The sequence below is a fragment of the Heteronotia binoei genome, chromosome 9 (genome assembly GCF_032191835.1).
Source record: "Heteronotia binoei isolate CCM8104 ecotype False Entrance Well chromosome 9, APGP_CSIRO_Hbin_v1, whole genome shotgun sequence".
NCBI classification, from domain to species: domain Eukaryota; kingdom Metazoa; phylum Chordata; class Lepidosauria; order Squamata; family Gekkonidae; genus Heteronotia; species Heteronotia binoei.
In genome coordinates, this window is record NC_083231.1 from 60473913 (window position 1) to 60491809 (window position 17897).

The following is a 17897-nucleotide window of genomic DNA, read 5'->3' on the forward strand; positions in this document are numbered from 1 at the left end:
GTTGGGTGCCATTAAGGTACACATTCAGTTCATGGTTGACAAGTTTGTTATCGAGATGGAAATAGGACTGTTCCTGTTTTTCCTTGGGATGCACTGCTATTTAAGGTAGTATTTGGCCAAAATTTTGATGTCCCTAGTCAGTACTTCCTCAGTCCTTTCAATTGATTTGTGCCTTACTACAATTGCCATGTCATCTTCCTGGATATCATCTTGGGAACATGAGAGATGAATAGATTGAAAAGCACTGGAGGACTGAGCCCTGGAGTAGACTGTTATTTAATTTCTTCTGCTTGCTGATTAACTGACCCATAATTACTTGGAAAGTTCTATCACTCAGCATGTTATTTAGGAGTCAAAATAATGTTCTGCAGAGGAAAACTTGTAAAAATTTGCACAGTAGACCATCCCTCCAGACTGCATCATAAGCGGCAGTGAGACAGACAGAAACTGCTGATGTCTGAAGACATTTCTGATACCCTGCCTCAATGAAAGTTGTTAAGCTGAGAACCTGGACCTCACAACTGCAATGGGGTCTAAATCTTGCTTGCTCTATAGGGATATGTTTGTAAATTCTGTCACTGATTCTGTTCAAGATTAGCCTCTCAAGAAGTTTATAACAGGAGCTCGTAAGGGAATTAGGTCTGTGACTTTCCACCAGATCTTTTGGTAAGAGTGGTTAATAATTACACAAGGTAAGTCCCCAGAAATTTCATCACAGCAACCCAACACAGGACTTCCATATTCTGATATGGGATAAAAACTATCAATTCATTTTATTTGTCCTGAACGATATATCATTAAAAAACCAAAAGCCTAAGCATCACTGTTAAGCTTCTGCACAATGTATAAAATGTCTAACTCTGCAATGCAACAACAGCCAAGCAGATGAACAAAGTCTCCTTGTCTGCAGGTAGGTGGAAGTAGAAGAGAAAGCTAACTGCAGGTAAGGGTAAAGAGGGAAGTTGCTGGGATTTGGGAGTACTGGCACAGACAAAAGTTTCTAAGTTCTGATGCTTACTGCCATAGCTGGCACAGTGCCAAGCTCTGGATATACCATCCCATCTGTTATTTCCCATAGCCTTCACTGATAGCACCACCTCCTTTAAAGATTTTTGTGAGAATGCTATTAAAACCATAACTTGTCTTACTTACCTAGCCAATCATACAAACTGGAAAGCTGACTTCTACACAGTGGCAGCTCATACAATTCCAGTGTGGCATGATTTTCTAACCTAACCAGATGATGTTTAACGTTAGTTTTATGGCATAAACAGAGATCAAATTCTTTTCCATTTTTGTTTAATTCAACTGTAACATAAAGTGTTCCAAAGCATTTGTCAGAAAACATTCTATTTTGTTAATACACATATTAAAAAATGGTCCAGACTTTCATACAGGGTATGTAGCTTTACAGCAAAAGGCAACAAAACATCATTACGAATCACCAACAACAAATAAAACTTGGTTAAGAAACAAAAGTTGCAATTCAAAATTTTCCACCTTCAGGTATATTCACATTCTCCTCTTCTGTGTACTTATATACAAAACTGTAAAAAACAAAACAAGAATGGCAAATGGTAAAGATGCTTTACAGACATCTAATAGTATGTGACAGATAAGAACTACCTGTATAAACAGCATTCCACAAACCATTCAACATTATTTTCAGTATAATTTTTTCCACCGGTTTATAATTACTGCCACAAGTGCTAAAAAAGATAAATCTCAGCAGTAAGCCAAACTCCATCATGTAGCTCACTAAAGAGATGGTTTAGGCAACAGTTAAGCACTGTTAGGCATACTGACTACAGTGCAAGAGGTTTAATCATATGCATAACTCTCTCACCGAGAACACTTAACACCAGCTGGATCATTCTCACTGTGTTTGCTCCTCTCTCATACTGAAAGTATGAATCTGATTATTCTTAAATATGTACACTTCTATGCACAGAATGGAGTACTTCCCCTGCCCCCCAAAAGCTAACTGCAACAAAATGAGCAACTGTGCTGGAGGAGCTGCTTTCAATTCCTGTACCATAAAGCCTTAAAACATACAAACACTTCCCACAACCCGCTCCTAAATTAATCCTCTCTTGCTATCATACCTAAAAAAAAGCTTCACTGGCACAGCATTCAAGAAGAATCGCTGCCTTCCTTACTCACCTTCCAGTTCTCCTCCCCTTTGAAAAAAACCTGGTCCAAATCCAGGAACAATCTTGTAAAACTAGTGGAAAGTGTGAGCTGACAAAAATTAGGCAGGGTAGAGGGGAGTTATGAGAACTTATGGCTTAGCTGTATAATTTGTTCTCAACTATGAGGACTGAGCATAGTTACCATTGTTTCCTCTGATAAATGCATCCCCGTATTTATTCTTCAGTTGCCCATTTACATATTCTTCTGTTTGTTCCAAAGCTATGTTCATGTACCCATCCAGACAAGCCAGAACACCTAGTAAAAACAAATCCCACAAAACAGCTTAGATTTCAGAACAATTTTCCAAATCAAACATGGTATTAATTGCAAGTTAGGGGAAATGACTGTAACACACAGCAAGTGAGAATATGGGATAGGTGTGGGACAACTGACACCATACCCTCATCCACACTGTGAAGTCATGAAGTCATTATCCACCATTTGGTATATGAAACAGAAAATCATTGCAGCACAACCCTTTGTCAGAAGATCTATAGCTTTTCTTATGAAAGCTGGAAATGCTATTCTTTCACTTATGAATTCTGATGAGAATATTCTGCAGCAAATAGCCATGAATTTGAAAGGCACAGGAACACCAGAATAATGGGAAGAAGCAGCCCTGTACACAAGGCTATATACAACAGTACAGATATATTCATACTCTTAAAACATTCTCTGCCAGAAGTTTATTCCAGTTATGTAGTTATTAAAAACCTTATTTATTCAAGAACCCCTTTTCCAGTTCCACAGAATGAATCACAGCTGCCCTGTTTAAATATAGAATTCAAGTAGAAAGTTGACTAGGATTTAGGAAATTGTTTGGAAAAATACATATTACATTAGATTTATTATGCATATTAATATTGTTAGAAGTCAAATGATTTAAAAGGCACATTATAACCACATTTACATGAAAGCAAATCCAGCTGATTTAAAACAATTTTAGGTAAATGTGCTTAACATCAGAATACTGGTCTTTAAACCTTAAAAAATAACAATTAACAACACAATCACTTTCTCAAAGTACACACATTCCTAATTGTTTTACCAGGATAGGATTGATGTTATATGAAATCATACAGTGCTGTTAATGGCATCATGACCAGATATGCCGATACGGATGTTAAGTAAATGTCAGACTTCAATTCTAAATAACTTCAATTACAATCAAGAACACCAAATGAATGAACACCTCTACAAGTTTAAGCAAAGTCTTTAACTGGACAAAATCTTGAATGCCTTTTAAGAGCTCCCAAAGTGTTAGAAAGTGTATACTGTTACTTACATATTTTGATGTAAATTATGTTTTACCCTGGAAGTAGGCACATAGATCAATACCTGAGGCTGGCTGTTACTATGCAGCTTAACTTTGCTGATGACTTTGCCTTTTTAACTTCTGTTTTCTGTCTTTCAAATGGGGAAGATTCTGGCTGTCTAAAGAGAGGCTAGCATCATGAGAACAGCAGTCCTACCTTTGTGCAATGTCACAATGATGTATGTTCTATATTTATCATTTAACTTAAAGATGAACACTTCATGATTTGAGGAAATAACCTCCAATGTAGATTAGAACATATTAAAACAATTCAACAAACATGTTCAGATGAACAATGCTCCTGGCTCATCTTTTAGGGGTGTACACAACAAACATTTTCAGATGAATGATGTTCCCAGCTCATCTTTTAGGGGAGCAGCAACTAAAGGAAACACTGGGGGGGGAGGGGCTAATATTATAGTTTGTAAGTGTTTGGGAGATCACAGTGAGCACAGAAAAAACAGTCCTTGAGGAAGCCCACTGCCAAGCCACAATAGTTGTCTCTAGTGGGAAAAGTTTCCTATCCGGACCAGATCCAGTTCCTGGATCATTTCTTCTTTGAGGCAAAATACTGTTCACTGTGAACTCATAAACCAAGGACCAATGATTCCAGAGGTTGAAAGTAGGTGGCACAGTTCAACCATCTACAGCCTTCTGAATAATAGTGATGGACATAGACAATCCATCTGAGCTTAAAATCAGAACAGCTGCAAAAAGACACCAAACTAAAATAATTCTAAAGACGAATTTTAATTTTTATTTATTAAAACATCTATGCATTTTGTCAGGGTTCAAGGAATATGAAAGAATCCAGTCAATTGTTTCAGTTAAGCAGCTTGCTGAAACCACATTTTTATAATTCTGTACTCCCTTGTTTAACAGTATGTTAAAATCACTTGAACTTCTGTTGGCAAAAACTATCACTACACAGTTTAGTCTACATTCCCGGAAAACATCAAAGGTGCATGAGTTAACTCACAGAATATTTCTCTATGTGTATCAAGAGGATATTTATTTCTGCAAGGAATGTTTACAGATCTCACTCCAGTTTTGTTACAATTAGATAGATCCTGAAACTATCTAGATTTATCACTCCATAGTTCAAACAGTTCTTGGGGATGGAGAAAAAATCCATCCTGAATGAATTATGAGAAAACATTACAGATAAGCACTGTGAACATCTAACTGTTATCCTGTGCAGAAATACGTAATTATTATCTTTTCTGTTATTGTGAAAATCAGAGAAACAGTATTGTATCTTCACATGAACCTAGACTACAAATTAACAAAACCTACCTGTTTGACAGACTGCACTTTTAAAGCTCAGAAGTGCTGTGAAAATATGCAATGGCTGTTAAGGGTTAATGCCTCACAGAGCCAGAGAGCTTGAGTGACAGATTGCTCAAAGAAATTTGATTGGTTAGCATCAGTTCAGCAGAAAAGACTTCAGAGCTGAATGCTGAAGGGAACTCAGTTTGAATCTAGCCCTAATAGAAGTATTAGATGCTGAGTTTGTGTTTAGTCCTGACTGAGAGCAATGGGAACTGGGAAGGCTGGCAAGGAGGAGTGGATAGATCGGTGAAGACTCCCATTTGGGCCAGAAAAAGGCAAAGATCTTCTAGTGAGCGAAGACATTCTCTATCTAGTTAAAAAGGAAGATAGCTCTAAGAAGTGGAGTGATCCTTGATCTAGTGAGTTTAGAGACTGCTTTGTGGAAACCAAAAAGTCCTTAATACTCAAGAAAGTATACTGGAGTATTTAGGAAACACTTAAACAAAAGCTTCTAATCTTAAAAATTCTAAGACTATGTGGAAAAACTTAAGAAACTCAACTGCTTGATACATATGAACTGCAGTCTGTGCCTATATTTATTTATTTATTTATATTTTGATTTATATCCCACCCTTCCCACCGAAGTGGCTCAGGGCGGTTTACTGATTTACTTTAGAGTTCATTATTGATTTACCTCAAACATTTTATCCCTGATTTCAGCTGACTGTTCCCCTTCCATGTTGAATAAAATATTTTGTTATTTTTGACCTTTAAAAAGCCTCTAGTGTGCCATTTCAGAAGTTTAAGAGGGTGATCTTGTCCATTCCCTCAAGTTCCTGGTCTGAGCCAGGAGCAAAATACCATACTGTGACAGCCACAGATCTTCAGATAAGAAAACAGACAGAAGGGGCTGCTCAGTTAGAAAGGGAAGGAAAAAGAGGAAATATCTTGCCTCAGAGTGAGGGAGTGGGGAAAGGTGGTCATATACTGCTACCTCTCCTCCCCCACCCAAGCAGCACTCCCTTTGTTAAACTAACTAGCTCCCTTCCAGAACAACTGACCTGTCTACTCTTCAGTGACTCTTCTTTGATATGGAGAGTTCAGCTACCCAAATTTCTGAGCAGAATCAATGCGCGATATACAAAATTTAGCTCCCATGTTAGATCTTAAAAAGATTTTGTATAGGAATTTAATTGCCACTAATATTTGGAAAGTTTGTACATTTGATTTACATGAGGCAACTTCAGAAAGACCTGGGATTGATTACAGATTTTATCATTAGTCAATCACCAGTCCTTCTCATATGTAGCCTTAAAAGAGCAGAAAAAGGAGAAAGTGGCTCCTGTGTTTTATCCTTGGGACTTAGTCTTCTGATGTCCTTTTGTGCTAACATCAACTGTTTTGATCTCTTGCAAATGAATATCAGAAGCTCCTTCTGACCAAGATTTCTGAACCCTTCAAGATGTAACTTTTATACCAAGGTAATCCAAGCATTTTGCTTTAGTATCAAGCATTTCTTGTCACTTGTGAATGTGTTGATGAGAAACACTCTGAACACTTTTTTTGTTTCATTTGGCATTCCCCCAGTGATCCTTCCTTTCTAACCAAAGTTTTTAATGTTGTTTTTATGTCTTCATACATACTTTAACTCTGCTTTTTAATTTGTTTTAGTGATGTGTTGGGAGGTTGATTTTAATGACAGCCAGTGTGGTGTAGTGGTTAGAGTGCTGGACTGGGATCTGAGAAGCCCAGGTTTGAATTCCCACTCTGTTATGAAAGTTTGCTGGGTGGCTACTTCACAGGGTTATCGTGAGGATAAGGTGGGGAAAAGGAGAATGATGAAAGTCGCTTTGGGCTTTCTACTGGGAAAAATGGTGGGGTATAAAAGTGAATTAATTAAAATTAGTAATTAATTACATTTTAAAATGTGATTTTATCATGTATGCTTTAAATTGTTAGTTACCTTGTAGAGACAGAAAAGCGGGACATACATTTTGTAAATAAAAGAAATCATAAAGATTACTGATTTCAGACTACTAAGTCTCTTTATAGAATTTAAACACTAATCAGATGAGTGACTGTATGAAGGCTGCAAAAAATAAGGCAAGATAAACATGGCAAAAGTACCTAGTTTGTATTAATTTACATGTATTAATTTATTAATTTACATGTTCTTACCTTTGTTATAACCCATGATCCTAGGTTTAGAATGTAAAAGAACTCAACATCACAAAAACTATATTAATGAACTATATTTTTTCCTAACTGAACTATACTTTTCCCTAACTGAAAGATTACAAATATATCAACATGTCCAGAAAAGGAGGTTAGGAAAACTTACCTCTATAATCAACTCCAGAATTTAATTTCACAACAACTGGTCTTCCTATTATTTGTTTCAAGAAATCACTTGGGGTTTGTTTCCGTAGACTCATTTTGACAGAATGAGAAGCTACATAAAAAAAACAGAAAAATAGGGAAATGGCTGAAAAGTAGATCACAAACAAGCGCTCAGCAAATGTGGTGGTTCTTAAAAGTGTTCTCTAGGGAAATAAACATCAAACAGCAAAATAAAAAAGAGAAATCTTTGTTGAACACAGACTTAAAACTGCAACAGTACCTTCATTGTACAAAACTACCCTCTATACCACATGCAGTTTGATATTCTTAATAAGCTTTGTCTATGATTATCTAAGACATCTGTTCACCACACACCATCACTTGAAACATTCAAAGCAGTCAGGAATGGCTTTTATTTTCCATATGAAATTTCTTACAAAAAACACAGTACTGAGTAATCCAGATTGTTTTTAGCATTCTGGATATGAATTATATATAAATAGCTAATCTAAGAAATACACAAACAGGCACGCTCAACCTACACCCACAGCTATTCAGGTTTCTCGCTACTATAACTCAATGAGAGATGATTAAGTTCACAAAGTTGAATGGCAGAAATGCATTGTCTAAAAACATGTAACATATTATACATACTAAATAACCATCAGGCTTTCCAGTATTTGGTGAAAACACTTTGAGTATGGTAATTCCCGTTACTTTTTTTTTGCGCAATTTTTTTTTGCGCAATTGTTTGGATAAAGTGGTCTCCTAGAAGCATGACTCAGCAATGGATGTATTTTCTCCAATATCTCAATATGATCTATTATAATGTCCCTACATGAATAAAAGTCTCTAAATCTGCATTAATTTTAAATATCCTTTCTAATTTAAGACTACCAGTCAAACAAAAATAGCAATGTATTTCACAGCTTCTACAGCAGAAAATAAAGAGCAGTTTAATATTGTAAACCTTCACTTGAACCAATTGCCTTCAGGGATTTATTCTTTAGGAGAGGTGGTCAGAATTGCATAGTGTGCATGGGAACAAGGTCATTTTGAAGAGTGTTTCTCTCGTGTACATAAAGCATGGAGTACACTGGTTCCAATAGTGGGTCAGTTCAGATGTATTTTAACTATGGTCAGTTAGTGAAACCAAGATTCAGCTTGTGGATGATTACTCAAATCTTGGTTTGTCATAGGCCTTCACTTCGGCCAGGTGTCTCTGTAACTGTGAACTGTGTGAGGGCAGCAATTAATATCAAACAAGGATTAAGCCAAGATGTCTACATTTGTACACTGCACAAAACCATACTTAAGACTTAACTGTAGCTGTCAAACTAACATCAAATCAGTTTCAGGTTGAGATTTGACAGGCTAACTTGACTTGACTGAAAATAAAGACAGCCAATATTGCATTATCTTCACATAGAAATATGGTGTGGCCACAATGAGAATACTATGTAGTGCTTTTTTTAATTTTAAAAAATTATCAGGTATATACAGAAACACCTATAAACAATGATGAAAATACCAGGAATATATGTTTGTGTGTATGCCTTCTTCACACACATAAATATAAAGTTAAAATTTTAGAAACTACAAATCAGCATTTTCCCTCTGTTCACTTTTACATTTACCCAAGCTCTTGTATGTGTCCACCAGTTGTGATAGTAGTAAGATAGGGTGTCCTTTTCCTTTAATTTTCCTAAAGTTTTAAATGCATCTTCCCAAGGTAATTATAAATACTACATAACCAATTCAAAAGTATAGATAAAGTTTTCATATGATCAAAAAGATTTCACCTTGCTGTTCTAAATTATCTAAAATAAGATTCCAAACAGTTTCAAACCCCAATTTGTTTGCCTAATGGTTTACAGTTTAAAGAATCAGTTATCTTTGTCATCATATAGTGTTCTAGAAGTTTTTTATGCCATAGGGATAATAGGGGAGCTGCTAGATTTTTCCAGTAGTATTATGAAGAGTTGATTGTCCTATCTCCCCAAAAATATACCCAAGTAAAATTAAATAATACACTACAGCATCTTCTCCATGGGAAAAATGGAAGCATTTAGGCTTTTTTAATTTATATGATACAAATGAGAGGGGTCACGTGCCTACCAGCTATGTATGGCTCTGCTCACTGTTCTGGATTCCTTGTCTCATGAAGTGTGCTTAAGAGCACAGGAAAGCTTACGTTCTAAATCAAAATTTGTTGGTCTTAAAGGTGCAACTTGACTCCTGCTTTGTTCAACTGCTTCAGACCAACACGGCTGCCCGCTTGGATCTATAAAATTATTGTAAACCTTCACTTGAACCAATTGCCTTCAGGGATTTATTCTTTAGGAGAGGTGGTCAGAATTGCATAGTGTGCATGGGAACAAGGTCATTTTGAAGAGTGTTTCTCTCGTGTACATAAAGCATGGAGTACACTGGTTCCAATAGTGGGTCAGTTCAGATGTATTTTAACTATGGTCAGTTAGTGAAACCAAGATTCAGCTTGTGGATGATTACTCAAATCTTGGTTTGTCATAGGCCTTCACTTCGGCCAGGTGTCTCTGTAACTGTGAACTGTGTGAGGGCAGCAATTAATATCAAACAAGGATTAAGCCAAGATGTCTACATTTGTACACTGCACAAAACCATACTTAAGACTTAACTGTAGCTGTCAAACTAACATCAAATCAGTTTCAGGTTGAGATTTGACAGGCTAACTTGACTTGACTGAAAATAAAGACAGCCAATATTGCATTATCTTCACATGGAAATATGGTGTGGCCACAATGAGAATACTATGTAGTGCTTTTTTTAATTTTAAAAAATTATCAGGTATATACAGAAACACCTATAAACAATGATGAAAATACCAGGAATATATGTTTGTGTGTATGCCTTCTTCACACACATAAATATAAAGTTAAAATTTTAGAAACTACAAATCAGCATTTTCCCTCTGTTCACTTTTACATTTACCCAAGCTCTTGTATGTGTCCACCAGTTGTGATAGTAGTAAGATAGGGTGTCCTTTTCCTTTAATTTTCCTAAAGTTTTAAATGCATCTTCCCAAGGTAATTATAAATACTACATAACCAATTCAAAAGTATAGATAAAGTTTTCATATGATCAAAAAGATTTCACCTTGCTGTTCTAAATTATCTAAAATAAGATTCCAAACAGTTTCAAACCCCAATTTGTTTGCCTAATGGTTTACAGTTTAAAGAATCAGTTATCTTTGTCATCATATAGTGTTCTAGAAGTTTTTTATGCCATAGGGATAATAGGGGAGCTGCTAGATTTTTCCAGTAGTATTATGAAGAGTTGATTGTCCTATCTCCCCAAAAATATACCCAAGTAAAATTAAATAATACACTACAGCATCTTCTCCATGGGAAAAATGGAAGCATTTAGGCTTTTTTAATTTAAATGATACAAATGAGAGGGGTCACGTGCCTACCAGCTATGTATGGCTCTGCTCACTGTTCTGGATTCCTTGTCTCATGAAGTGTGCTTAAGAGCACAGGAAAGCTTACGTTCTAAATCAAAATTTGTTGGTCTTAAAGGTGCAACTTGACTCCTGCTTTGTTCAACTGCTTCAGACCAACACGGCTGCCCGCTTGGATCTATAAAATTATGTACTATGTGGAAATAATGGGGGAAATTTCTCTCTCATTCTAGAACTCAGAGTCACCCAGTGAATTGATTCAGGGTGATAGAAACACTTCTTCACATAATGAAGAATTATTTAATGGAATTCACTGCCACGAGATGTGGTGGCAACTATTAGTTAAAATGACTTTAGAAGATGGCTAGCCCAGGGGAGGGGGCTCTCCAGATATTTTTTGCCTAGAACTCCCATCAGCCCCAGCCAGCATGGCCAACGGCTGGGGCTGATGGGAGTTGTAGGCAAAAAAATCTGGAGAGCCACTGTTCCCCATCCCTGGGTTAGACAAATTAACAAGCAGGTCTGGTTACTATTCATGATAAGTTAACTAAATAGAAACCCTAAGCAATGTACCTCTACAATGAGCTGCTGCAGGGGAGGCTTTTGTTTCCTTTGCCTGCTTGTTGTCTTTCAGATGCAGCTAGCTGGCCCTGTGAGAAAGGGGCTGGACCAGATGATTCAGGTCTGATTCAGCAGGGCACATGTGTTCTTACAGAATATTCATCTATTCATGTTCTCCATCTGATGTCTTTCCACGTTTCTCATCTTCAATCTACAAGTGTTTTTTTCCCCAAGACTAACTAGGATGCACATGAGAGAAATCACTTTATTTTGGCTGTCTTTCCCCCTCAGGCAAGTATCAAGATGGCAAGAAACTGGGCAAGCAGTCTCAAAGTGCATCTAAGATACAACTGTCACATATGCACATATGGCAGCACATAGGTATGACAACGTTGTCTTTTTAAACAGACTCTGTAGCAGTAACCTAGGAAAAAGCAGACTACCCTTTTTCTTTGGATTGTAATTTTCTGTTGCATATATTTTTTTGGGGGGGGGGACACTACCGGGTCATTCCAACAATATTCCCCACTCCCGTAACTATACTTTCCACAGAGCACTTCTTGATAAGAATCCAAAAGATATCTAGGATCTGCTCTCCATTCTTGTAATTTGGGGAGTCTGTTCCAAAGGACCATTACCATTTGTATGATTTTCTTATGTTTTATTCCCCGAGAATTTGCCACTCCTCTTCACAAAAAAATCCTGCACTTTTGGCCTATGTTTTATTATGAACTATCCAGTGCATATGGAAAGGGCCTATTCTATTTTCTCCATGTTACTGTTTTATTGGTTTCCCACGCAAATGCTATTCAGACCAAATGCTCTTTCAATTTGTTAATTTCACTATTTTGCCACTGGATCCTAACTTTGTATCACTTTACATTCTTAACCACTACCCACCAGCTATATGTAAGTTCTGCTCACTGTACCCCACTCCATGGTCTGAAGAAGTATGCATGCATACGAAAGCGTACATTCTGAATAAAACTTTGTTGGTCTTAAAGGTGCCCCTGGACTCCTACTTTGTTCTACTGCTTCAGACCAGCACGGCTGCCCACCTGGATTTATATCCCTCAAGCACTCGTCGTTACTGCGCGTGTCACCTGACCGCCCTCTCCGTCCACCCAGGGACCCTGCTGGGCTATACCCCGCGAGGCAGGCTGGAGAAGCAGGAGCACGAGAGACGAATTCTCCACTCCAGGCTCAAGAAGGGGCCGCCGAGTGAGCCCCTCGCTGGCACAACCCGACAAACAAGCGGGGCGATTCCCCTCAGGCAAATCCTAGACACCTCCCGTTATCGCCCGATCTAGAAAAGGCCTCTAAAGCGCTTAAGCGAAGCCGAGGCATGGCGACCCCTTTGGCAGAGAGAGGCGAGGGAGGGAACGAAGGAAGAGGCCGAGCTAACCACGGCCCCGGCTTGTTTTTTCAGCCGAAAGGTCCTGAAGGAAGGGGAGGCCGCCTGGAATGTTCCGCCAGGAAGAAAAAAACACGCGCGCGCGCGGCCCCCCGCCCGCCCTTCGCTGGCCGCCGCCAGTTCTCCTGCTGCTGCTGCTGCTGCCGCCCTCAACCTCCACCCTTGCTTGCCTTGCCCGCCTTCAGTCACTCACCCGCACACTGTCGGCTCACGTTCTCTAGCTTTCCGGGCGGTTTCTCGATCAAGTGATGATGGGCCGCTCCTCGGACCAATCAGCGCTTTGGCTTCAGCACTCTCTACGGTTCCCGGATTTGGCCAAAATGTTCGAGAAGGGGGACTTTGCGTGGCGCTTCCTGGGTTTTGTCTGTGTTTTGTTTGCCGGGGAACAGATTCCCGAGGGTCTGTGGGATTAGCCGAACAAAAGAGGCGGCTGGTGGCCCCGTGAAGGCTTTGTGATGTGACATCCGCATCGCTAGATCTAGAACCCTCTTCTTCATCAGGGGCGTGAAGGCTAACGGAGGATAACGCTGCGCGCCTTTGACAAAGTGCTCTGGGGCACGCCACGGTACACCTGGTAGTTGCCATAAATCCGCTGTTATTTCCTGGAAGTCTGTGGTCACAGAGAAAGCGGACAAAAGTTGAAAGGCAGTCTTTAATTTACTTAAATGCATTTAGGGCTTGAATTCAGCAAGAGCTCATAGGAGCACAACTCCTGAACCTCCAGCCAGAGTCTGCATATAGTGGGGAGTTCCCTCCCCACTGCACACATATCCCAGGACATATGCAAATTAGATATGCTACTGAGCTCCTGCACCTTTTTTTCTACAAACGACCCCCGAATGCATTACACCAAAGACGAGCAAAGGAGTTTTGTTTTCAAATTTAAAAATTTATGCCAGCTCAGAATGTTACAAAAGATGGATAGTGCCATAATAATACTATTAGAAAAAATGAAATTATATGTTATTGCCTGCCTATCTATCTATTTATAAAATTGTTTCCAAGCTTTCAGGAGAAAAAGCTGCAGTTGGACCATCAAAGGATTCTTTCTTTGCCCTCAAACTTAGGCTGACAATTTATAGACACATTTTCTAAAATCCCTATTAAATTTCACTCAGTAAACTATACTCAGAAACCTTCCTCAACAATAACTACTGTGTCTTCACCTTTCTTTCATCATGAAAGAAATGAGAGCAAGTATTGACCAGTTTTGGGTCCCCAAACGTTTTGAGTTTGTGGGCACCTTAATTCTGACAGAGGGTGATGATGGGGCCCATCAGATCGCCACACATAAATTGGCTGCCTCAGCCCAGGGGCAGAGACAATCACAAGAAGGCAGGGAACTGACTTTTTTTGGTAGAAAAAAAACAGCAGGACCTCATTTGCATATTAGGCCACACCCCCTGGTGCAAGCCAGCCAGAATTGCATTCCTGCTCAAAAAAAGCCCTGGCAAGGAGTAAGGTTATGCATAACTTCAATAGTAATTCTGTAGGATCTCAGGCAGAAGCCTTGTTTAACAGGATGCCCTTTAAACTGCCAATCAGATCTCCGGTGACCAGTCAGAAGCCCTACTGGGCAAAAGCCCTACCTGGCTCCACTCACTTTCTAAAAACATTTGGTGAGAGCCAGGAAAGGTTTCAGTGGTGCCCATGGGCACCATGTTGGGGACCCTAATACAAAGTATGATACAGGAGAGGAACTCAGTATCTCTCTTGGGGGTGGGAGTGGGGAGTTATTTATTTATTTGATTCAGTTTCTATCCTGCCCTTCTCATGAATGGGCTCAGGGTGGATTACAATATTGGATTAATAGAATAGATCAGGAATTAAAATTTATAAAAACTATAATGCCCTGATAACTCCTAACAAGATGGTGTTTAGACAAATGGTGTCCTGATAATATTCAGTTTAAAAGATGGCACATACTCTCATCTTGGCCAGGCTAAGGCGAGGACTGTCATCTAGGATCCTTGAAGTTGACTTTATAGATGATAATTTTCAAATCAGCCAACTGGTAAATGATACATTGTGTTACTGTGTGAGCTAGGTTTGGGCTGCTTCAAGGAGACAAGCAGGCCCTGCAGGGCAGAGCTGAGCACAGCGATGGTTTCCATCTTGACTGGCACCCTCCAAGATCACTTCACCCCTCCTCCCGGCCTGCAAAGTGGCTGGCAGTTTGCAAATCTGGATAATTAATGTACTGTTCACCATCTGTTTTTATAATGTACTTAAAATCATAGAATCATACTTCTAATTTCACTTTCTCTTTTTATCTGGCAAATGTTTTTAATGCCTCTGTACATTGCCCAGAGCAGGAATTGGGCAATTTATAAATTAAATAAATAATAAATAATAATAGAAATGCAATAAAGGGAGCAAGTACAATACAAACAGTTGCTTTGCAATATAACAGGGATGTGAATCAATAAACTGCATGTGAGCTAATATACATCCAAGTTAAAGCACTGTATGCATTAGATGACACAGTCAATTCCTGTAATGTCCAGGCCAGTTCTGGATGCCTTCCAAGGCCTGAAGGCTTCTATATTTTATATGGATATTCAGAGATATCTTTGCATATAGAATACCTGACTAATCATGGGTTGACTGGGCATCTGACTTTTTGACTAATGTCACATGATGGAAGTACTTAACTGGTATTGACTGAAAGTTTTTTTTTTGTTAGCTTGCTATTTCCATGGTTGTTGTAGGATTTTTTGTTCCTTTGCCAAGCAAAGCAAGAAGTCCCGGAATGGCTATAGTAGTGCTCCCTAGAGAAATGATGTCAACAGGAGGGTGGAGTAAACACTCTAGTGGCAAAAGCAGTTTCATTTCTGGCCAGAAGAAGTAGCAGAAATAATACTATTGGTATAGTTTAAAAGAGCTTTCAAATAGAATTGATCTTCATACAGAAGTCTTCTGCACAAACCCCTTTGCAATATCTCTGTCCCATCCCTACTCACTTCAGTGAGAATTAGGCAGAAGTTGGATTCCGCCCCCCCCACCCCCAATCCCTTATCTAATAGTGCCCTCTGACTCAGAAGCAAGTCCCACTAACTCAGCTGTTGGCAGTGCCATTCTAAGCAGTGGTACACCCTTCTAAGGTGTGACAGGTCACAACAGGGATTTAGGTCAATGGATTTAGAAGATTGTAATTCTGCTTGTTGTTGACTGTGTTGTTACTCTCTAATGGGTGTTTAAGATTACAGTATAAGATCACGGAGGGATGTTGGGGCAGGAGGATTGTTCTTATGATTTGGTTCAGTATATTTGGTCCCTGCCAGTCATAGTGCACAGTCCCTTCTTTTTGCAGGAAGTCTGTCCTGCATTTCCGGTTCTCATTAAATCGCCTATGGAATTATGACCAACACCTGTGTAACAAGGAGAGGGGTGTGATATCCATCTGCTTTAGGCAGTGACAGAACAACTCAGACCTACTGGATTTTTGTTGTTGTTGGGCAGCATTCATTAACTCTAAAGATGAAAAGATCATAATCCCAGTTCAACCTAATGTGGGGCAGATTTCTCCACAATGGCCAATTAACAGGGCTGTGTATAACATGTTTTAATAAACTGATGTGATTTAAGCATTGCTATATAATCAGTTCAGTTCAGTTTGCTTTATTACGGTCCATGACCAAATACACAGCACAATGCAGGCCAACAACAACCACAGAAAAATTATAAAAATCAAGATGGACCTAAATAGGTAAAATGTAAGATATTTAAAAAATAAATGTGAAAATAAAATATAGGACATTAGTATGAATAATGAGATATGACAAAAAATACAGCAGTGGTCAAACATCTTCTAGCTTAATAAATATAGTACATATAATCTTAGTTCAAGACAAGTGGAGACCCATGATATGGGGGGGGCAGAGTCCTCCCACCCATCACTGACAACTCATCATATCCCAACAGCTCAGTGTGGGGGGAGGAGACTCCCAAATCCCCCCAGTCTCCAAGCCTGGCACAGCTCCAGGCTCCCACACCAACCATCAAGCCTAGTGTCCTCCTCTGCTGGGGCCAGGTCCCATGCAGCTACTGGCCTCTGTGGGACACAGTTTTAGTTAGGAAGGCCACAAGCCTGCAGAAGTAACGTCTTTAAGGGTTAACACACATTCTGGAAAAGAAGACAGAAGACAACTAATATTCTATTCTTATCTTTAGCATAGGCTTCCCAACCCGCCCCCCCCCGCCAGACCCCCGATTTGCAGCCTCCTCCCCCGCTCTCCAAAAATCCAGAAGCGGGGGGGGGGAGAGAACATGCGTGTAGGCATCATGTAGTTGTAGAGCTCCTGCAGGTTTAGAAACCTGCAAACTGATTCATTTGTAAAATGTGTGCCCCTTTAAGGCTGCGCAGGAAACAGGAAGGGCTTCATTGGAAAGGGTCAGTAACAGTTTCCTGACCCAGTTTTCCATGGAGAACGGCTCCTCCCTTTCTTTTGCTTTCGTTTTCACAGCAAGCAAAGTTCTGCAGGAAGAAGATCTAGTAAGTATTTGTGTGTGTGAGAGAGGGAGGAGGCAGGGGATTCCCTGGTTTGGAGGCCCTCCCCCTGCTTTAGAAAGCGTGGGGGGAGGGAAATGTCTACTGGGCACTCTATTATTCCCTATGGAGAACGATTCCCATAGGGAATAATAGGGAATTGATCCGTGGGTATTGGGGGCTCTGGGGGGGCTATTTTTTGAGGTAGAGGCACCAAAATTTTAGTGTAGCAACTAGTGCCTCTCCCCAAAATACCCCCCCAAGTTTCAAAACGATTGGACCATAGGGTCCAATTCTATGAGCCCCAAAAGATGGTGCCCTTATCCTTAATTATTTCCTATAGAAGAAAGGCATTTAAAAAGGTGTGCTGTCCCTTTAAATGTGATGGCCAGAACTCCCTTGGAGTTCAATTATGCTTGTCACACCCTTGTTCCTGGCTCCACCCCCAAAGTCTCCTGGCTCCGCCCCCAAAGTCCCCAGATTTTTCTTTAATTGGACTTGGCAACCCTACTTTAGCAGGACATAACTTTCACTATGCCCTACTGAATCTCTACTGAGTTTCTAAGTAACAATAGTAGTAGGGGGTTCTTAGAGTCCAAACCAGGTTTAACCAGTCAAGAAGACTGCTGAGTGTTTCCATTGGACGGGGCACTTGGACCATAGATTTGTGGAACACCCCTCCAGTGACATGGTGGGGCTTGGCACAGCTGCCAGCCTCCTCTGCTGGTGTGGCTGGCAGTCTCCTCCACCACCGCAACCAGGCTCAGTGTGGCTGCTGGTCCCCGCTGCTGCGGCCAGTAGGGTTGCCAGATCCAATTAAAAAAATATCTGGGGATTTTGGGGGTGGAGCCAGGAGAATTTGTGGATGGAGCCG

At 39.8% G+C, this 17897-nt stretch overlaps 1 protein-coding gene across 1 annotated transcript; it reads right to left on the reverse strand.

Annotated features, from left to right (window-relative positions):
• Nucleotides 1–1282: 1282 nt before the first annotated feature.
• On the reverse strand, nucleotides 1283–12858 carry LSM6 (LSM6 homolog, U6 small nuclear RNA and mRNA degradation associated). The gene is made up of 4 exons (XM_060246681.1): nucleotides 12728–12858; nucleotides 7122–7232; nucleotides 2335–2448; nucleotides 1283–1547 (listed from the first exon to the last, which is right to left on the reverse strand). Exons 2-4 carry the CDS (start codon nucleotides 7213–7215, stop codon nucleotides 1513–1515), a joined length of 243 nt encoding a protein of 80 aa, XP_060102664.1. The 5' UTR covers nucleotides 7216–7232; nucleotides 12728–12858; the 3' UTR covers nucleotides 1283–1512.
• Nucleotides 12859–17897: the final 5039 nt, after the last annotated feature.

Excerpts from the sequence above, each read along its gene's own strand:
- LSM6 (XM_060246681.1), bottom strand. The coding sequence starts at position 7,215 with ATGAGTCTACGGAAACAAACCCCAAGTGATTTCTTGAAACAAATAATA. Across the intron at positions 2,449-7,121 it reads TTCTGGAGTTGATTATAGAG|GTGTTCTGGCTTGTCTGGAT; the intron begins GTAAGTTTTCCT and ends TGTTTTTACTAG. Across the intron at positions 1,548-2,334 it reads ATTTATCAGAGGAAACAATG|TTTTGTATATAAGTACACAG; the intron begins GTAACTATGCTC and ends TGTTTTTTACAG.